The following is a 22450-nucleotide window of genomic DNA, read 5'->3' as shown; positions in this document are numbered from 1 at the left end:
GGATCTCATAATTGACAAGAGTTCAATTGCTACTCCTGGCAGCTATCCAGACTTAGAATTGCTGGTCCATCTGCATCTACCATGTAAAACGTACAGAGGATGTTCTTTCCCTTATGGCAGCCATTGATCTTAGCTCTCCCTAGCTGCTTGATCATGGGTCCACCATAGGCCGTTAATGTGACATTTGCTGTTTCCAATCCACCGTCTTTTGGATATCCTTTTATTATATTCTCTGGGAACATCTGGCGGTAGAGTCTGAATGGAAAGATATTGCTTTGTGATCCAGTATCCAGCTTCAACTTTAGATTAAATATTCTGGCTTCTCCTCTGTATTTGGATCCTTGTGTGCAACTCGCTTCCTTCTTTCATCTCACCTGACATCTCGTGAAGGTGTATGGATTTTATGTCCAGTATCTGGGTGTTGGAGTCCTCATTGTTGTTTCCTTTTATGTGGTGGATCTTGTTCTTGTCTTTTTTTCCTTTGTACCAGACTTGCACATCTTCACCCAGTGCTTTTCTCTACCACAGGCTCTACATTCAGAACCATATGCAGGGCATTTGTTTTGGTAATTGAAAGGGTTTTGCCTGCCGCACTTCCTGCAGGTCTGGGATGGGGGGGGGGGGTTTGCACTTCTCTGATTGTGTTCTTTATAACATCAACCCTTCTTTCTCTTTGCTGTGGGTGGGTCTGTATAGATAGCGATTTCATTTGCATCCTCATGGCTTCAAAGGCTCTGGCTTTGTCCAGCTTCAAGCTATCCTTCCCTATCAGAGATTTTTTTCCCTTTGGGATGGGCACTCCCCCATATTAGTTGATCAACTGATCTTGATCTATATCCTTAAATCTGCATTTTGCAGCAACAATTTTTAGTCTTGCGAGGAAGTTATTAACAGTTTCATCAGTCTCTTGCATTAAGCCTTGAAATTCATAGTGCTTAATTCTATGATTAGACCTGGGTTCAAGCTGAGAAGTAAACTTTGCAAATATCTGCTTGGAATCAATTTTTTCCACCTCTGTAAGCTCCCCTTGCTCTAGGCCTTGCTCCCCTGTCCGGAGAAGTATAAAACTGACTTTCTCCTCTGGTGTTGCATTTTTAAAATAGCTTTTGAATGCTAAATTGCACTTCTGCTGAATTTTTTTGAACAATTCAACAATGTCTTCAACCTCCCAGTCCATCATTGGGTGAACTGCTGGAGCTCCAGCCATTTTTTTCAGTATTTTTTTTCTCTCTCTCTTCTTCCTTAGTATTTCAGTGACTATTGTGAGAGATGAGTAAAACTAATATGAAAATATGAAAGATGAAGAAAACTAGTATGGATATATGTGTAATGAATAAAGCCAGTATGAATAGGATAAGGATAAGATAATAGAATGTAGGAAGTAAAGTTAGTCAGAATAAGATAAGGGTCTTCTAGCCTTCGACAGAATTAGCAAGTTCTGCATATAAGAAGTTAGTAAGCCCTGAGAGTTGGGAAGGTGTGAATAAGGACAATGACATGATGGGACGCCGACAGGATACCCCCTGGTCCTCCAAGTTCACAGAAAAAGCATGTAGGCAGACAGGATTGCCTAATGCCATACTCATCCAGGAGGCAGAAGAATGTAAGGGGGAGGGTACTTCTATACTGAAATCAACTGTATAAAAGTTGGGTGAGCCCCAGTGTATGTGTGTATTCCCAGGGTAAGGGGAATCATCCAACTTTGCATTGTTGTTGAAATAAATGTTCTTTGTTCTCAATTTTTGTCTCGAGCAAATTCTGTGAAGGTACTTCTGTTTCTCACACTTACAATAATTTGTATGCCTTTAATCCTGTTCTCTTATAGTGTTGCCACCATGTTATGTCTGTGTTACTTGGGAGGCTTCTTAAATAACTTAGAGATGCAAGATTCAAATAACAGAAGAAAGTTTACTTACTGATGTCTGCCACCATCTCAGGAGACCGTTTACACTCATACGCCCCACAGTGGTGCACTACCATTACTGCAGTGAGAAGGGTGTATTCTTAAGCAGATACAAAATAGTTCACGTTATCCTGACCATATAATACTAAGACTGGTGAGAAAGATTCTAGAAAGTGCCTTTTTGTAGATAGGTTCTTGATTAGGAAGGGAATCAAGGGTTATGGGGTCAAGGCCAGAGAATGGGGTTGTAAAGGATCACAATGGGGTTGTAGATCAGCCTTGATGGAATGACGGGTCGACGCGATAGGCCGAACGGCCTCACTCTGCTCCTATCTATCTTGGTATATTACTTCAAAAGTTGCGCGTGTCTTTTGAAGTAATTAGAGCAAGACATTTGCCTCGTTTAAACGGAATAAAGAACGGTGCATGTCGTCGACGAACAGCAACCGGCCCGAATTGTCGGGCGCCTGCGGTTCCGCCGGATGGTGCCAGAGTGGGACCTGCTGCCCCAGCCATGGCAATGCGCACCGTGCTGCTGTTGCGGCGGCTTCTCAGTCGGAGGAGCGGCCGCGGCGCCACGCGCCCTCTCGGGGCGGTCCGGGCAGCGCGCTGGACCTGGGCGGCTGTCCGACCGCCAGCGGCCACGGGCCCAGGCGTGCTCGGGGAGCGAGAGGCCCCGAGAGCCAGTGGTTGCAGCAATGCGCCGAGTCCGGCCAGCTTCGCGGACGCCCACAGGTGAGAAAGGCTGACCTGAAAGCCCCCCCCTCCCCTCCTTCCCTTCCCCCCTCTCCCCCCTTCCCCCTCTCCCCCCTTCCCCCCCTCCCCCCTTCCCCCCTTCCCCCCCTCCCCCCTCTCCCCCCCTTCCCCCCCTCCCCCCTCCCCCCTCTCCCCCCCTTCCCCCCCTCCCCCCTCTCCCCCCCTTCCCCCCCTTCCTCCCCCCTCTCCCCCCTTCCTCCCCCCTCTCCCCCCTTCCCCCCCTCTCCCCCCCCTTCCCCCACCCTCTCCCCCCCTTCCCCCCCTCTCCCCCCCTTCCCCCCCTCTCCCCCCCTTCCCCCCCTCTCCCCCCCTTCCCCCCCCTCTCCCCCCTCCCCCCTTCCCCCCCCTCTCCCCCCCTCCCCCCCTTTCCCCCCCTTCCCCCCCTTCCCCCCCTTTCCCCCCCTTCCCCCCCTTCCCCCCTTTCCCCCCCTTCCCCCCCTTCCCCCCTTCCCCCCCCTTCCCCCCTGAGGCGTTTCTTGTGAGTCCCAAGCAATGTCAGTGGGATGATTTATTCATGATCTCGCCTACTCTATGTTCCAGCAGCTGCTTTCGCCTTGTCATAGCCCCTGAAGAAAATAATCGCCTTCAAAGCCCTTGAAACGGAACAAAAGAGATCATAGGTGCAGACAGTGTCAAGTATGCTTTGAAGTTGTCGAAAAAATCTAAGAGAGAGATTTAGACTGTTATAAACCCCCAAACCACTTGGTAGTAAAGGTAAATCAAAATAGTCTGAAGGATTTAAAACAAAATGTATATAGAGACGTTCACAATCTTGGGATACTTGACCTCTGATGACTTGCCCTGTTTTGTCAGGAAAATTTATGACCAATTTATTGAAGCTGCTGCAGTCATGAGATTGGTGAAATAGCTCTTTTATTTATGAACGTTTTGTCATCAGGTGAAAAACTATCTCATTAGCAGTTTTCACGCCACAGGGGAACGGTGACCCTACTTAGTCCCAGTGAAATTCCCGGGAATTCAGGACCTCCCAGGCCTTTCACACTGTGGTTTAAATACCTGGGAATTTGCCCTCCCTGACAATTTTGGGGGGGGGGGGGTTCCCCAACCGATGACGCGTTATGAAAGTGTAGTGCACTATCAGTAACCACAAAGACTAAGCTGAGGGAACTATAGGGTTTCATAAACAGAAGAACCTTGCTGGCCCGGATCCAGGTATCGATATGGAGAGAAGGGAGAGGTGGCTCAACCTTTATGACCCAAGACCACAGGGGAGGAGTCATAGGGTATGAGTCATCAGTGGGCAGGCCAACTCCACATATAGTCAACAATAACTATATACAATGGAGGAAACATATCACCACAGGAAGTTCACCCTCCCATCCATCGATCACTCACTCTCTCCCCTCAATCGGCTGCCCATTGCCCGACACCCACCCCCCCGCGCTTCGGCACGTCACGTGATGAATGGCCGACTTTGTTTCCCATAATTCCTCATGCAGCTGGAACCACTTTGTGGAATACAGCTGTGTGAGGGATTATGGTTAATGAGGACTGTTATTCATCCCCCGTCGTGCTGCCGTCACGATGTCCAAAGTGACTGCTATCAGGTGGTAAGTATCTTTTAATTTTAATTGTAATTGGCTATATGACTTGGCATGCAAGTGCTGATGTCATGAGGCTTCCCTGCTTGACCATCTGGCTCTTCACACCACAGGTCGAAGGTGGTCCGGTAAAGTTTTCTGGGGCCGCAGTCCTACCTACGAGGTAGGGCAGCAGACCTGTTTAAAATTCCAGGGCTGACCTTTTCACATTGCAGGTTCACGGGAGGGTTCCCGGGAAAATTTCCAGGCCTATTGAAAAGACACATTGAATCCAAAATTACATGAATAGGTAAAGGAGATGTAGAATTGAATATAAGGTGAAGCACCCCTTCTGAATTGCACTGGGTCATCTCTTGAATTCATTATACTGCCATCTGATACCCAATGAAAATGCTACCTGCCACTACATAGATTGGATAATTTTTCCCCAATGTAATTGCATCATGAATGAGATTTTACTTTTACCTCATTCATTGGACATGATACTGACAAATTGACTACTACCTTCTCAAAGTTCTCTTGAAAAGGGAATGATGAACTGCTATTTGAACTACTGTGTTCTTTGTAATGAAGGTATTCTTGTCAAGTGCTTAAAAAGAGTTTGAACCAGTGGTGATTATTGAATTGAGTTGTTTATTTGTCAGAGATAAAGCAGAAAGAAGGTTAATTTTGTGTGGTATCCAACTCCTAGTACAAGTAGTGCAATAATAATTAATTGACAAATTAAGTGTAGGGAGGAGTTTAACAGTATTACCTATGATCTTGGAGTAGTCAAACCATGCAGAGTATGGAGAAAGCACAAAAGCACACTGCAGGGAATAGAGAAAAGTATGGATATAAAAGATAGTGCATGGGGCATCCTCTTTTGCCAGTATGAGATCCATTTAAGAGTCTGATAACATGGCAATTTTGAAAGTAATGAAAGGTTTTAACTTAATAGATATTTAGAGGAGATTAAATCCTAATGAAAGGAACATTCTTTTTATTCTCATAGACATGATTCTTATTATACGATAGATTTATTTTTAATTTTGGCGCAATTGCAAGGAAATGTTATGAATGTGGATTACAAGGCTAGAATTTTATCTGATCATTCGCCACTTTTAATTATATATTTGTTTTTGTAAAAGGAACAAATGGTTTCTACATAGCGATTAAATTCAACATTGTTAAAGAGGACAGATTTTTGTAATTTTTATAAGAAAGCATATTCAGGAGTTTTTAGAATTAAATTCTAATTCTGTTTTCAATAAATTGATTGTATGGGATGATTTAAAGCCTTATTGAGAGGACATGCAATAGGTTTTACATCAAAAATTAAGAAATAATATATGAAAGAGGTTGATCAGTTAGAAAGAGAAATACAGGATTTGGAAAATTTATTACAGAAAAAACCTACAAACGAGAAAAGAAAGGAATTAATACAGAAAAAAATTCCTTTTAATATGATCCAGGCATACAGGACTGAAAAATTGATTGATAGAAATAAGCAAAGGTATTATGGATTAGGAGAAAGAGCTCATAAAGTTTTAGCTTCGCAGTTAAAAACAGAACAATAGTCTAGAATAATTAATGCTGTCAGGAAAAATTCAAAGATAATTATTTTATAATCCTAGAGAAGTTAATGATGTATTTAAAGTTTTTTAATTCTGATTTGTATAGATCAGAATATACTGGAGATGAAGTTAAGATTGATAAATTTTTATCTCAGATAAATCTGTCCAGTTTGACATATCAAGATCAGAGAAATTAATGAAGTGCTTCATTCATTACTGAATGATAAATCTCCAGGAGAAGATGGTTTCTGTCTGAATTTTGTAAGAAATTTAAGGATCTTTTAATATCTCTGTTTCTTTTAATATCTTTTTCAACAGCAATAATTAAAGTTATACCAAAGAAAGATAAAGTCTTGTTGAATCCTGCATCTTATTGTCCAATATCTTTGTTAAATATGGATTATAAAATTGTTGCAAAAATTTTAGCAAATAGATTATCTAAATGTTTACCTAATTTAATTCATATGGATCAAACAAGATTTATTACAAATTATATTCATCTGATAATATTGCAAGATTAATTAGTTTAATTCAAAAAAAGAGGGGATCGTAGTGTAGCAGTATTCTGGATGCGGAAAATGATTTTGATAGATTAGAATGGAATTTTTTCTTTAAAGTACTAGAGAAGTTTAGTATTGGTTCTATGTTTATAAATTGGGTTAAACCTTTATATAAAAATCCGTAAGCATAAGTTATTACTAATGGACAAATAGCTGCCTCTTCTATTAACTGGATCAAGTTGACATTGCCTTTGTCTCTGGCTTTCTTTATTTTAGTTGAATTTATAAGACAAGATTCTATGATTAAAGGAATTAAAGTGAACCAGGAAGAATATAAAATTAATTTGTTTCCTGACAATGTTTTGGTTTATTTAATTGATCCTATAAATTCTTTGTCTGAACTACAGGTTAGATTGAAAGTCTATGGGAAAGCTTCAGTATATAAAGTTAATTGGGGAAAAAGAGAGATTATGCCCTTAGCATGGGTGATTATACAGATTGTAAAATGGTTACTAAATTTAGGTGGCCAGACATAGGTATTAAATATTTAGGTATTAGAATTGATAATGATTTAAAAAAATTATATAAATTGAATTATCTATCTTTGCTTAATAGAATTGATGCAGATTTAAAGAAGTGGTATAATTTACCTATTACTTTAGTTGGCAGAGTGAATTGTGTTAAAATGAATGTGTTTTTTTTCTAGAATTCAATATCTTATTCCAATTCTTTCAATTTTTTTAAAGGATTTAAATACAGCAGTTAGGAAATTTTTATGGAAAGATCAAATGCCATGGGTTTCTTTGGAAAAATTGACTTGGAAGTATGAATTAGGGGACTTGTGTCTTCCTCATTTTAAAAATTATTATAAAGCAGAAAATTTGAGATTTATAAATGTTCTGTTTAGTTTAGATAATATTCTAGCTTGGGTTTTTATAGAATTTAATGCAATAAGGGATATGAATTTCCAGGATTTTATTTATAAATGGAATTCTAAATTGTTACTTAGAAGTAGGGAATCACCTATTTTGAAACATTTGATTGAGTTGTAGAATAATATTGATAATTAAATTGGCATGAAAAGTTTAATATCTAGGAAAATGCCTCTATGTCAAAATAGGCTTATTCCTTTTTCAATGAATAACCAATTTTTGAGAATTTGGAGGTGGAAGGGTATTAAGAAGATTGAAGATTGTTTGGAGGATGGGAAATTTATAACATTTGAACGAATGAAGGAAAAATTTAATGAACCTAATAATACTTTATTTTGTTATTATCAAGTTAAAACTTTTTTTATCTAGCAAAATAGGTCTTACTTTGACATTACCTAATCAAAGTGAATTAGAATTACTGATTTGTAACACTACTGTAAATAAATTTATTTCTGTAATATATAACTTGCTTCAAACTAAAGCCCCAAAAATTAGGTTGCAAGATTAAGATTACACCCACAAATAAATGAAGAGGACTGGATGGAGTTGTGTAAGAACAATATGACTAAAATTATAAATGTAAAATATAATTTTTAAAATGTAAAATATAATTAAATGTAAAATATAATATTTGACACCACAAAAATTACTTAGATTAAATCCTGCCATATCAGTTTTATGTTTTAGGTGTAGATCTGAGATTTTAACTTGGCAATGTTCTAATGTTAGACAATTTTGGTTAGGGGTAGGTAATTTTTTGGAACAAATTATGGGCTTAAATTCCCACAGGATCCAATGTTATTTTTATTGAATAATATTAAGGCTATAAGGCAAAAATTAAAATTAAACATCTATCAAATTGAATTTGTGTTAATTGCTTTAGCAGTTTCTAGGAAATGTATCACAATATCATGGAAGTTAGAAATAAATTTAGGTATGGAAATATGGCATGCAGAACTTCACATTTGTGTACCATTAGAGAAGATTACTTATAATGTGCAAGGTAAATATGTTTTTGGAAAATATGGTGCCCATATTTACAAAATATTGGTTTGCATGTTTTAATAGATTCTCTGAAGACATCACTTCTTGGTAATCTCCAATAGATTTTATTGTATAAATGTTTTATTTTCTTCACATTCTGTTTTTTTCTTTCTCTTTTCTCTTTTTTTTCTTTCTTTTTAGGGATGGGAGGTGGGAGGGTGGGTTGGCGGGGTGGGATGATATATACCACATGTATAATTTTCAAAATAATTTCTGGGATTGAATGTCATTTAACTATTATTGAGGTTTTAAAATTTATAAATAAAAAATTAAAAAAAGAATCTGACAACATCAGGAAAGAAACTGTACATGAATAATGTAGGTTCTTGTTCTCAAGCGAGTATATCTTCTCTCTAACAGAAGGGAGAAGGAGAAAGTATGACTGGGTTAGGATGAGTCCTTTAATATATAAGCAGCTCTCCTAAGACTATGAGAGTAATAAACAGATTCGATCAATGGGAAGTTGATTTTTATTATGGCATGAGCTGTATTTACTCTGGAGTTTCTTGTAGTATTTGGGGAGAGGAATTCACGTCCCAGCCTGTGATGCATTTAGACAGGTTAGTTTCTATGGTGCACCTGTAAAGGTTGGTAAGAGATCTTGGGGACATACTGAACTTCCTCAGGCTTTTTAGAAAGTAGAGTTTCTGGTGCACAATCTTGGTTGTAACAGCAATGTGATTAATCCACGATAGATTTTTTTTGGGGATTATGTACTAGAACTTGGAACCCTGCACCATGTGAACCAAAGCACTGCTGCTTTATCCTGGGATGTGTGCTCCTCTCTAGTTACTGAAATCAAACACCAGCTTCTTCATTTTGCTGACATTGATGAAGAGATTGCTATTTCTATCGGACTATATATCTCTTTCTTATGCTCCATTTCGGATTGAGCTGTAATGCTAGAGTTTTGAGTCCTGTGTGAAAGTGAAACTTATTCAGGAGGTGCAATCATCTTGTCAAGTCAAGGCTATTCTATTGCACACTTGATATTTATAGATAATTTAAAAAAAACACTAAGGAGTCGCTCTCTGTTGAATACTCAGCTCTGACCTGCTTTTGTAGCAGCAGGATTTATGTGATAATCTAGTCAAATTCAGCAGATTACTAATTGTTACGGGGCGTTGGTGTACTCTTTCTTGTTCGAAATGGGCATTATATCTCACCTGCCCCTTATTAGTCCGTGCCTGGAAATTGTGGCAGTTTTTTTGCTGCATGCAGGCACAGACTGCTTATTTTTTGGATTAAAAAAAAATCAAATGGAAGCAAATACTTGTCATCACGGAGCATCATTACTTTAATTTGTGATGCAAGGTAGGTCAATGATATAGCAGCTAATATGGTCATTATTTGTCTTTTCTCAACGGATTTGAAGGAACCAACATACATACTGTTGTATCTCCTGGGCAGAGATAGAGGTAAGAGGTATGTAGCATATTGCGGAGCACTGCCTACAACTTTTTGAACCATAGAACATTAAAGCACAGAAACAGACTCTTCAGTCCTAGTCTGTGCTGAACCATTATTTTGTCTCGTTCCACTGACCTGCACCCAGTGCATGTCGGTCCATACCCCTCCCATCCATGTACCTGGCCAAATGTTTCTTAAATGTTAAAATTGAGCCTGCATTCACTGTTTCAGATAGCAGCTCATTTCACACTTCCACCACTCTCTGTGTGAAGAAGTTCCCCCAATGTACTCCCTAAACTTCTCTCCTTTCACCCTTAACCCATGTCCTCCAGTATGTATCTCACCTAACCTCAGTGGAAAAAGCCCACTTGAATTCACTCTATACCCATCATAATTTTGTGCACCTTCATAATTTTAGTTATTAAACAAATATTTTTCATTTTCAAAATTATATTTTGTATTTTGATTTTTTTTAAATGAGAAATGTTACTGTCTAAATTAATTTTTATCTATGTTAACTTCATAAGAATTCCTGTCACTTTTACAGAAAGCCAACCTGAAGAGCTCTTGGAAGATTTTGCAACAAAAAAAACTGCACTTCAGGCAATTTTGACATACCAATTTGATAGAAAGACAATGTTACATTTAAAGAAATTCTGAGAACCATTATAATTCATTTCTGTTTCATTAGAATGTACAGCACATCAACGACAACAGTGGAATCTGGTGAAATGAAAAAGTTTCAGGCCTTGTCGCAAAAATGGTGGGATAGAAATGGAGAATTTGCAGCATTACATGCCTTGAATGATCTTCGTGTTCCTTTTATCCGGTAATTGTAACCTTCCCATTCATAGTTTATATTATGGTGGCTCTGAGAAAGTGATTGCTTAATTATGTCTTGCAAAAAGTATTTGTGTCAAAAGGCACTCAGTAAAGAAAACCATGGTTAATGCTTGCTGGTCTTTCATGGAGCCTTAAACAAAAGACTTCACAAAATAAATATAAACAATTATCTCTAATAGTGTTATGGTTATCTGCTTTGATTGCTTAACATTTATTAGTTCAGTGGACGAGTTTCTAAAATTGTATTTTATTCCTTTTACACTACATACAAATCCCAAAACCTAGCCAGTGCCTTGCTCTGAACCCAATAAGCACACAATTTTTGCTTATTGTAGTTAAAACGGAAAGTCTACAAATGCTGTGGTTGTGGTGAAACACATAAAAGTGCTGCAGAAACTCAGTAAGTCACACAGCATCTATAAAGAAGCAAAGAGATATAACTAACTCTTCGAACTGAATCCTTGACATATTTTGATGAAGGGCTCAGGCCCGAAACATTTCCTTTTGCTTTCTAAAGATGGTACATGACCTGCTGAGTGTCTGGCACTTTTGTGTTTGCTAATTATTTGTAGCAATTCCTCACCAAAAGAAGGAAAAGATAAAAAATTGGACCTGAAGTTGGTCATTCACCTGGGCAAACTTGCTTATTCCCTGTCTATCAGCAAATTTCTTGACAGCTTCTACATCTAGAAATGTATCTGTCCCACTCATCAATTGCACTTCCACAGTCTTTCATAATAGCAAATTTCAAATATCTCTTCTCTGAGTGAAAGATTTCTCTTCATCTGAGTCTTAAATCTCTCTCTAGGTGTGTCACTTGAGATTGTAATTCAATGTCTAGATATCCCAGCTGGGGGAAAAAGAAAGCTGTAGATTTACTTTCAACGTTATTTTTAATTTAACCTTATAAGAATCTGAATTTTTAAGATGGTCTGAATTCATACCAGATCTAAATTACCAATATTGTTCTAGTTTTGTTGTCTCCTGTAATGTACCAGGAGTGTTTAGTCTTGATTTTATTTTAAAAAATATAAACCCTTGACAGTTTTTTTAAAAATGGGTAAGGTAAGAGTTCCATTATTGCCACGTAATACTACATTTAGAATATAATATACATGAAATTTTTTAACTTTGTCTACCATAAGGAAGACAGAGTTGCCACTTTGTCAAGCACCCCTCACAAAAATGTGAAAAAAAAAGTGCTCTAACCACTAAGCTATTAAACTTCTAAGTAGAGCCTGTTGTTAGTGGCAGCTATTATTTAATGAAGTATTGATATGAATGGGTTTTATTTTTGACTGAACTTGGTCAATTATAATTGATGCTGGCAATTTTATAATCTCTAAATTTTTACCCATGGATGATCTATGGGAAGAATTTGAAACAGCATACTCCATTTTTTCAGTTGATGTAGTTTGAAGATGCTTTCTGGAGAAAAATGTGCTAATTTTGTTTTCTGATTTTTTTTTTAGAGATACATTGTTGATGTACAGTGAAAAAATCCACTTGGGATATCCCCTTCATGGTCTCCGAATTTTAGACGTTGGTTGTGGAGGTGGTCTACTAAGTGAGGTACAATAAAAGCTTGTGATAGTGATGAACCAATTCATTGTCTATGTTTAGATTAGAGAACATGTTACTGATATCATTAGTTACTAGCTCAAATTTATTGTCATGTTAAACCTGGTACAGTGAGAGCAATTTGTTTTGTGAGCAGTCCAGCAAGTCAACTCCAATATGCATACAGAAGTAAAAAGTAAAAGAGTAAGAGCACATTGCAGAGTGTAAAAAGGAAGATACTGAAGAAAAATGTTAATAATTTAGAAAGTATTAAAGCACAAGATAAACAGAGTAAAACAATTATATTTTATGTTAAGAGAAATATATGCAGAGAATAGCTCACAAAATTTCACAATGCTTCACCAAGTGCCAATTTTTCATTTACATTTTTGGACATAAATCACAAAAAAATATTGCAATTCAAAACACAAGAATGAACACGATGGAAGAAAGAGGCTCAATCCATTGGGCTACATAATACATACGTTTTTTTTAATAAAAATGTCCTTGGTTGCTTACTAACCTACACAACAGTCCAAGTCTCTCTTCAGTATTTCAAACCCATCTCATGCTTTTACTGACACATATGGTACACATTTCAGTCTCAATAAATCTCTTAACTTGACCCTCAATTCTTAGTGACAATTTTGATCAGTTTTACTCCCTTGAGAAACCTCGACTAGTTTAGCTGGAGCTTTGGTTTGTAGGCAGTTGATGATTTTCCTTTTTTGCTTAGCCACTAGGTCGACTTGGAGCAGTGGTTGTTGGAATTGATCCTGTGGAAGATAATATCAGAACAGCAAAACTGCATCAATCATTTGATCCAGTGCTGAAAGCACAAGTAGAATACACTGCCTGCTCTCTGGAAGAAATGACAGTAAAAGCAACAAATATGTTTGACGCTGTTGTAGCTTCTGAAGTTGTAGAGCATGTTAATGACTTAGGAACATTTATTCAGTGTGCTGCACAAGTATTAAAGGTAAGATTTATTGAAAAAACAAAATCCAGTTGAATTTATAATCATTCATAAAATGTGTCTATAACTGTTAATGCCACACTTATGAAGGATGATGACATTGCCTAGAAACATTGTAATTTTATAATGTAATTGTGTCATGTTCATCAATATGTGCATTAGGAAAAGGTAAGCCTTGGATTTGGTTTAAATCTATATATAAATATTTTGCTTGAATTTTGGTGTTCATTATCAAAGTATAATGAACTGTATAATTCTATGCAATTTATGGACTGGATGCTTTTGAGTTCTGCCATTATGGTACATTTTAGTAGATTATGCATAGGGGATGCATTCTAGATAGTAAACTGACTCTAACATTCTATTGTAAACCAGAAGGCTTTTAAAATCTTGTTTTTTTTTACAATTTAATGACAGGATCAACCAAAATTCTATCTGTTGTCCTGGGGTAAAATTGGTTAAATACATGATTTATGTTTGTATAGTGTACTGTGTATGTGAAGCCTAAAATAATTTTTTCTCTTTCAAATAGCCTGAAGGGTCATTTTTCATAACAACAATTAACAAAACATTCCTGTCCTATGCATTTGCCATTGTGGCAGCTGAACATGTGTTAAGAATTGTACCAAGTGGGACACATGAATGGGAGAAGTTCATCAGCCCTGAAGAGCTGGAAAGATTTCTGGCATCCAGTGAGTAAACAGGAATTATTAATTTTATTTTGGAAATTATTTGTTAGTGAAAAGGATGGATATATTTTAATGCATTTTACCATGGGTATGTTGATGGTTGAGGGAAATATTATTCATTTTCTTTATTTCAAGTAATCACCCAACACAAGCATGGTTTGGCTGAAAAAAGTGTAGCATGCATGCTACTGCGAGGTGTAGAAAGAAGACACGCACATGAGGAGTCGAAATAGAAGACTGATATATTGCACTGGCAGCTTTGCTTATATTCTCTCCCCACTGCTGATGACAGAAGTGATGTCATGGTAATGCTAATCTCTGATTGGCTGGCATTCCCGCCATTGCTCGTCATTTCTAGCTGTGCAGGTGTTCATCTGGGTTTTAGGGATGGACCGGGATCTGATGATACCCCCTGATGAGGTAAACTTTTGAAAACACCTTGTAAGTTAGTGGTAAAGTCTTGGATGTGCAATTTGGGGTACTTGTCAAGTGTGGTGGCTTTGTTGAGGCGGCGATAGTCACCACATGCCTCCACCCTCCTGCTGCCTTTTGTGCCATGTGTAGGGGAGAGGCCCAGGGGTTGTCAGAATGCTGCACTAACCCCATCTCTTCCATTTTTTAAAAACTCTCCCTTGGGGGTGGGGAAGGCAGCACACCCTGGTGTGGAGAAAGGGGACCACAGTGATGATGTGGTGCCTTACCCCGTGCTTCAACTCGGCAGTGGAAAACTGGTGCCACAATTGAAGGGAACTCTGCAAGGATCCACATGAATGCATTGTTAGTTAGCATAATGGAGTTGAGGTGGGGGGAGGTAACTTGTCTTTCCCCAAGGGTGTGGTTTGAAACGTTTTGGCATGCAGAAGTGGCCGCCCTTTAAGGTCCACCAGTAGTCAGTGGGCTCACAGTAAGTCTGCTCCCCGGAGCGGTTGCACCACAGCTGCAATTGTGAATGCCCATGTGAATCGGTTGCTGCCAAAGCAGAGGGGGACAGCGATGGTGCTGAATGTTCATATGGTGGTGCTGTTCACTTATCTTAGTGCTGGGCACGGTCCGGGTGTTGTAGGCCAAGGGTGGGTGGGGGGCACTTATTTCAGCACTGGTGTCAACGAGGAAGCACCTTCCTGACAGAGTCCCACACCTGGAGGAGGGTGGGTCACATTGGGCAATCACCGCAGCCATTAACGACAGTTGGCTGTGGCATTTCCTGGAAACCCGCACCACATCGTTGGTGATAGTATCAATTCTGTTGGGTTGGGTGGGGGGGTCCACTTGCCTCTGTATTTGCTGTGGCCTTGTTGCTGGCTGTGCACCGGGCCTAGCAATCTGTTCCACCAAGACACCTTTTTCTTTCTTCGCTCTCCAGAGCACATTCACCCGGGCTGTGACTTTCCTGAAGTAATTGAAGTCTTCCTTAGTGAACAAGAGTCAGATAACTTTGGACAGCTGGTGCAGGAAAATCTCCTCTTACCCTCCAACTATAAAAGTTATAATGATAAAAGATGGAATATGTAGTTATATAAACAAATTATTTAAAGAAAAAAGAAAAATATAAAGAGAAAATGATACTAATCTGGATTGCATAAAGGATCAGATCACTCACTGGGATCTTATAGTATTTATATTAAATGACTTTGGGGAAGAAGATTATTAAAGGTTGCAAGAGGCCAGAAGTACATTTTTTACATATTTATCCTAGTGCCATCTTTCCAAACCCAAATGAAATCTGATTTCCTAGTCACTGCAATACACTTCTTTGCCACTGCTAAAGCTATTTTTAATAAATTTAACTTGGTAAAATTATAGTTTTAATTCAAGTCCTGTTCCTTTTCTATTCCCCAACAAAAATAAATCTGGATTTGTGAAATAACAATACCAATAATCTGTTCTAAAAACTTTCCTAAATCCATCCAAAAAGTTTAACTTTAGAACATGACCAAGTAGAGTGTAAAAAGTTTCTTATTTCTTCACCACATCTGAAACACTTATTTGATAAGTCTGATTTCATTTTGTGCAATTTTTGTGGTGTTAAGTATAATTGATGTAAATAATTATATTGAACTAAACTATAACATTTATGATATCATACAATCTTGACAGAGTTCTGCCCATCTTTTCTCATCAATTGTGATATTTAAATCAACCTCCCATTTCTGTCTAGATTTTTATATTCCCTTTTTAATATTACCTGTTTGAAATAAATGATATATTGCTGAAATAAATTTCTTAGTTGTAACCTTTCCTGATAAGAACCTCCAACTCACTACAACCTAATAAATACATTGATGGATCTACTTTTTCCTCTTAATTGAAGATGTCAAAAAAGTGTATTTCAAGTAATTCCATATTTATTTCTAACTGTTGGAATAATATCAGTTGACCTTGTTCATAACCATCTTCCACATCTTTAATACCATTGTGAAACCAAATATTTAAAAATGGTTTTTCTTTAGTCAAAGCTATAAGATTATTTTGAATCAATGGTGTTTTTAGGTGATGTACTTCCTTTTATTCCTATGCTTAAGCAAAGATGCCTCCTTCACACCAGTTATTAATTTTGAATACCGTTTATAAATGAATTTGTCTGCTGACTTCTCCCCCATTTTGTCCATCTCTATTTTGACCCATCCCTCAAATAAGGAAGTAAGAAACCTCAATTGAGCTACTTGATAATAATCCTTAAAGTTAGGAAGTTGCAAACCTCCCTGTTAGCTTTTCTAGTGATATTCTTGACATTTTACCTTTCCAAAGAAATCTATATATTTATTTACTTCTTGTAAAAATTTTTGTGGTAACAATATGGGTAAAGTTTGGGAAAAAAAATTGTATCCACAAAAAGATATTCATCTTAATACAATTTACTCAAATTACCAATGTTGTTGGAAAAGTAGTCAACTTTTTCAAATCTTCTTCAACTTTTTTAAGTAATGATAAAAAATTCAATTTATTATAGATTATTTAATTTATTGTCTATCTGAATGTCTAAATATTTAATTCCCTCTTCTGGCCATTTTAATTGAGTATTTCTTCAACAAAGAGTATAATCACCTTGTGTAAGGGGCATTAACTTCACTTTTATACCAATTTACTCTAACCTGAAATCTTTCCATATTCTTCCAAATTTAAATGTAATTTACATAAAGAGGTCTCTGTTTCAGTCAAATAAATCAAAACGTTGTCTGCAAATAAACTAATTTTGTATTCCTCATGACCAACCTTGAATCCTTTAATTTCTAAGTCACTCCTAATTTATTGACTGTTTGCCAATATTTTAGCCAGTATTATAAGCTGCATTCAGTAAGAAAATTTGGCCTATAAGATGAGGGTTTCAAAGGACCTCTGTCTTTTTTTGGTATCACAATAATTATTGCTGTTGAAAAAGAATCTGGAAGAGTGTAAGATGTTGATGCTTTATCTAACATTTCCATAAATATAGGAATTAATTCAACTTTAAATTCCTTACAAAGTTCAGGTGGAAAACCATCCTTCCTCAAAGATCTATTATTTTGTAATGAACTTATTGCTCTCATTACCTCTAATTCTGTGAATTGTACATTTATTTCTAATTGCTCTTCTAAGTTTAGTATGGATAAATTTATCCTCGATAAGTATCTATCAATTTTATTATGGTCTTTTAAAGATTCTGAGCTATATAGTTCAGAAGTTTTTAAAAGTTTCATTTATTACTCAAGGTTTATAACTAATCACATTCAAGTCATTCTTAATTGCATTAATTGTTCTTGAGGCCTGTTCAGATTTCAAGTGCCCTGCAAATATTTTATGTGCTTGTTCACCCTTAATCAGTTGCCTACCTTCTGAGCTTCACTTCTGAATATCTTTTTCCAATATTTTTATTTATTGCACCCATTAATCTATTTCTTTCATATAGTCCTTCTTAATTTCAGTAGTGAATCTTATAATTTGCCCTCTCAGATAAGCTTTCAAAGCATTCCATATTACAAATTTATCATTCACTGAATTCAAACTTGCATCACAGGATAACTGAATTTGCTTTTGAATAAAATCACAAATATCTTTCCTTTTTAATGATGTTGAGTTCGCTCTTCATCTATATACTGATTTTTTTTTTCTTCCCTTGTCTGGCATTGTAATAGTCATTAACAAAGGTGAATTATTCGATAATATCCTCATTTTATATTCAGCATCCAATATCCACCCTTGAATTTGTGCAGATATTAAAAATAACCAATTCTCGAATAAGAGTTATGTCTATTTGAATAAAAAGAGGAGTTACTTTATCTTGGGTGTCGTCTTCTCCAAGTTTCTATCAAGTTTAAATCTCTCATTAAAACCAAAGTTGCTTTTGCTACTTTAGTTCTTACTGTTCCTCCAGTAGTTCTGTCTAAAGTTAGGTGAAAACTAAAATTAAAATCTTCTCCTATAAAAATATTATTCTGCACTTCTGCTAAATTCAGAAAAGTATCTTTTTTTAAATACTTTATTTTAAAAATTTAAAACCACAATTACATCAAAGTCTGATAAAGTTCATATATAGAAAAATATATGTGAATCATATAACAAAAAAAAAACCCTACCTCCCTTCCCCTCCCCACTAATCCCTTCCCTCCTTCCGCTAAACTACTCCCTAAGAATATAGCATGGAACCAAAAATTATCTCCGGAATGGATTGAGAGCTCATAGCTTCAAACCAACCATTTTCAAATATGGGCTTCATACTTTCATTAAAAAATGATATTTGTCTCATAAATTATGTATTATTGACGGATGCAAGGTTTCATTTCTTCAGACTTATGTTTTTGGTGTGGTAAAGAGATAGGCACTTTTCTTCATTCAATTTGGATCTGTCCTAAATTCAAGACTTTATGAATACATTAAATTATTTTTGGAAAAAGTATTAAAAGTTAAACTTCTGTTTGATCCAATGTTATTTTTATTAGGAAATATTAAAATGTTGGTTTAAAATTAAGATTGACTATGTTTTATATTGAATTTTTACATTTAGCTTTAGCTGTATCTAAGAAATGTTTAGCTATTACATGGATATCTGATTTGGTTTTGGGAATCCAAAGATGGCACTCAGAAAGGTATCTTGAATAAATCTCTCATCATCTACATTTGGTGCATACAGATTAAGAAGCGTCTGTAATTCTGAAAATGTTTGACAATGTGCCATTACATATCTTCCAGCAGGATCTGTCACAAAACTTTGTATTTAAATTAGAATATTCTTTTTAACCAAAATAGCCACTCCTCTTGCCTGTGTTTATATAAAAAAAAGCTAGCATACATCCAACCCAATCTCTCTTTAACTCTAAATGTTCTTTATCAATTAAGTGAGTTTCTTGCAAAAAAGCTATATCTACACCCATCTTCTCAAGACCTGTTAATACTCTTTTCCTCTTCATTGACCTGTTTAACCCATTATCATTGTAATTTACAAATTTAACTGTATTACTCATACTGCTCATTAACTCTTTCTAAAAATCTTCCTCCCATAACTCTCAAACCCAGTGTGAAATATGCTTATAACAAAATATATAACTATATATAAACCAAGAAAATCACCCCCCCCCCCCCCCGCCCCAATAATATAATACATCATTAGTTCCCTCTATGGGCCATGATCAGTCACAACTACCCAAATGATACAATAGAAGTTAGCACCACCTACTCTCCCCAACCCTCCTGGTACTTTTACTTTCACTCTTTTAAATCTCAAAACTAAACTTAATAAAAAGAGAAAACATACAACACATTGGGGAAAAAATAGAGATTTAAAAAAAATTATAAAGAGATAAATGGTCAATATAAGATTTTTAATTTACATCTCATAGTAACAAACTGCCAAAAGATTTAGCCCATCAAAATTAAAACATTCACAAATCTTCATACCCTCTGAACAATTGGAAGATTTTGTACAAACTTCTCAGTTTCCACATAGCTCAAAAAAAACTTGTTTCTTTCACCAAAAATTTTCAAAGTTGCTAGATGATGCAGAACAAACCTGTATCTTTTCTCCCATAAAATCTTTTTAACTGGGTTGAATTTTCTTCTTTTTAATACGTCTGCACTTATTTCAGGGTAAAACAAAACTTTAACACCTTCATTCTCAAGTGGGCCTCTTGTCAATCTCACCTTTGCTACTACCAAAGATGAAATCTTCTCTTTAACTTGGAACCAAAGGAATTTAATTAGTATTGAGTGTGGATTTTGAGTTGGAGACGTTTTGGATCTGAGAGCCCTGGGTGCTCTTTCAATCTCTATAGGACGTTCGAAATTCTCTGCACCCAGCGTTTCAGGAAGCCATTCAGGCGAAACCCAGCCATATCTTGCTTTTCTACACCTTCTTTGAGACTCACAATCTTAATATTGTTTCTCCTAACATTTTCCAATACATCCACTTTTTGCTGTAATTTCTTATTCTCCATAGTTAAAGCAGTAATAGTATCTTCTACTATAGTTACTCTATCCTCTACGAGCTGCATGTCTTCTTGCATTCTTTTAATTGAACCTTCTAACTTAGTTAATTTTTTTCTTCTTTTTATTAGCATCCTCAATACTTTATTTATTTCTCCCTTTACATTTGCCCAGTTCATTATTAGATATAATCCTTAGCCTTGGTTTTAAATCTAGTTGCTACAGTTCTATTTTTTTTCTCTTTACCTCCTCTGCTTAATTTTCTCCTTCTGGATCTTCACCCTCTTTACTACCCAATGTCTATGAGCCCAAGTCTTCTGTCAGCGTTGCTGAAGGCCTCCGTTGTTTGCACATGCATGTCGTGTTGCTTCTTGTTTCCTCTTTCTTTATGCCATCTTTCCGTCACTGTGAGAGAGCAAAGATGAAAGAGGGGCCCTCAAGAGAATCACTCATCACGGGAGCAGCCCAAGCACTAGCTCCCCTGCTTTTCTCCGATGGTAGGCCCCTTTTCTTTTCTTCTCGTTGCAATGGGCTCCAGGTAAGGCAACAGCAGCTTTTTTTTAAAAAAATTTGGAGACATGTCTGATAGTGTTGTGTAGGTATGTAAATTTATTTAAGCAGCTTTTAATCACTTAAAACATTGCTTAACCTAATTTTTTTATAGTTTTCCCAAGAAGTTTAGGTTCCGTGCCCTAACCCTGGAGCATCACGTGACCTCCCGTTTTTCCCCCCCCACCCCCATGTTTGTTCAGCAACGGAAACAATTCATTGATGATTTACAGTAGTGATATTTTATCCAATGTTGCATGAAAAATTGCAGTAATGTTCATATTCTATGATAGCTGTAATATTTGTAGTGTAATTAAAGAGACATTTAAAAATGTTTTACTTATTGTTGTTTGCCATTTCAGGTGGATTCACAGTAGAGACGATCAATGGAATCCTGTTTAATCCCTTATTTGGCTCCTGGAATTGGATTAGTAATTGTAGTGTAAATTATGCACTGCATGCAAGAAAAGGTAAAATAGAGCAATCAGATTTTGTCTCCGAAAGAAGCAACAGGAAAGATAATGGTTCCAACCAATCAGAGACTACTAGTTGCTCCACAGACAAATTATAGAAGGAACTATTAAATTCAATTGTCCCTCAGCAATGCTTCTGGAGTAAAACACATGTACATCTACATCAAGTGTAGAAACCTTTTTGAAGCTGCAGAAAGGTATTTTACATGGACAAATAACATTTAAACCTATTAGGTATACAGACTGATATTTTCACAAACCAAAGTAGGCAATGCAAATTATTTTTGAAATATGGTCTTTCAATATGACTTCTGACATACAACAAACTCTGGAGAAACTCAGTGGGTCATGCAGCATTCACAGAGGGGAAAAGAATAATTGTTTCTGGTCAAAATCCTGCTTCAGGATCCCATTTCCATCCATAGATTCTGCTTGACCCGCTGAGTTCCTCCAGCATTTTACTTATTGCTCTAGATTCCAGCAACTACAGTTTCTTGTGTGCATGACTTTTGAAGTACTTTTTTTCAAAGTTTTTACTTAAAATCCAGATGGTTCCTTTGGATTTATTCTGTCACTTCCTCAGTCATTTTGGTCTTTATTAATGTATTTCTTTTAATTTCTTCCTCCCTTTATAATGGTTATTCCCAGAACTGATCTGATTTAAAAAAATAAATCTCAAAATTATGTTTGTATGTCAAATTTATCAAGGTTACAGGGATTATTTTAACATTAAACAATGAGCTTTAATCTGTTTTGGTATGTTCTTCATTTTTGTGTGGAATTTTGATTTATTGAAATTCTTACATTTATGTTTGATCATTTTCAAAAATGCTGTTAGCTAAAACATATGGTTTATTGCATAGATCTGTTTTACTCTGCAGCATTGCACAAATAGACATCAAGACAGTGAAGTATCATTTTGAGTGGGTCCAGAAATGGTGCTCACCAACAGCACAGTAATAAGATGATGTTGCACATCATTGCCAATAAGGTCTATTTTAAAGTGAAGTTGCTAAGGCAAGCTTGTTAGAACTTTCCCAAGAACATATGAGTTTAAAAATTATTTCAGACTGCATGTCTGTTATTATTTATCATTAATAACTTATTCTGTGAGGACATTAAAACATGAAGGAAGAGGGGGGGGGAAAAGTCCTAAACTGTACTCTGAAGCTTCCATCTGATCTATTTCTGCAGCAGGCTTCTGAATAGACTTTTAGAAGTACACCAGCAGCAAATTCCGCATTTCCCAGTGACCAGACTTGGACAACATCTGTCTTGTCTTTGGAACTTAATGTCTTTCT

At 36.5% G+C, this 22450-nt stretch overlaps 1 protein-coding gene across 4 annotated transcripts; it reads left to right on the top strand.

Moving 5' to 3' along the window:
• Positions 1-1993: 1993 nt before the first annotated feature.
• On the top strand, positions 1994-21896 carry coq3 (coenzyme Q3 methyltransferase). 4 transcript variants are annotated; one of them, XM_069887136.1, is made up of 9 exons: positions 2000-2638; positions 8278-8301; positions 9629-9671; positions 10211-10266; positions 10355-10492; positions 11979-12078; positions 12803-13045; positions 13575-13734; positions 21039-21896. In XM_069887136.1, exons 1-9 carry the CDS (start codon positions 2418-2420, stop codon positions 21245-21247), a joined length of 1194 nt encoding a protein of 397 aa, XP_069743237.1. In that variant the 5' UTR covers positions 2000-2417; the 3' UTR covers positions 21248-21896. The 4 variants fall into 4 exon arrangements, 3 of the variants coding, with proteins under 3 accessions (XP_069743237.1, XP_069743236.1, XP_069743238.1); XR_011340663.1 differs by lacking the exons at positions 8278-8301; positions 9629-9671 and adding an exon at positions 13867-14151 and having other exon boundaries at positions 1994-2638; positions 21039-21124; XM_069887135.1 differs by lacking the exons at positions 8278-8301; positions 9629-9671.
• The last annotated feature ends 554 nt before the right edge of the window (positions 21897-22450 follow it).

The sequence above is a fragment of the Narcine bancroftii genome, chromosome 6, assembly GCF_036971445.1.
Source record: "Narcine bancroftii isolate sNarBan1 chromosome 6, sNarBan1.hap1, whole genome shotgun sequence".
In the NCBI taxonomy this organism is placed as follows: domain Eukaryota; kingdom Metazoa; phylum Chordata; class Chondrichthyes; order Torpediniformes; family Narcinidae; genus Narcine; species Narcine bancroftii.
Note: the sequence above shows the minus strand (reverse complement) of the source record. Positions and strands in the feature narration are given on the sequence as shown.

Excerpts from the sequence above, each read along its gene's own strand:
- coq3 (XM_069887135.1), top strand. The coding sequence starts at position 2,330 with ATGTCGTCGACGAACAGCAACCGGCCCGAATTGTCGGGCGCCTGCGGT. Across the intron at positions 2,639-10,210 it reads AGCTTCGCGGACGCCCACAG|AAAGCCAACCTGAAGAGCTC; the intron begins GTGAGAAAGGCT and ends TCACTTTTACAG. Across the intron at positions 13,046-13,574 it reads GTGCTGCACAAGTATTAAAG|CCTGAAGGGTCATTTTTCAT; the intron begins GTAAGATTTATT and ends TCTTTCAAATAG.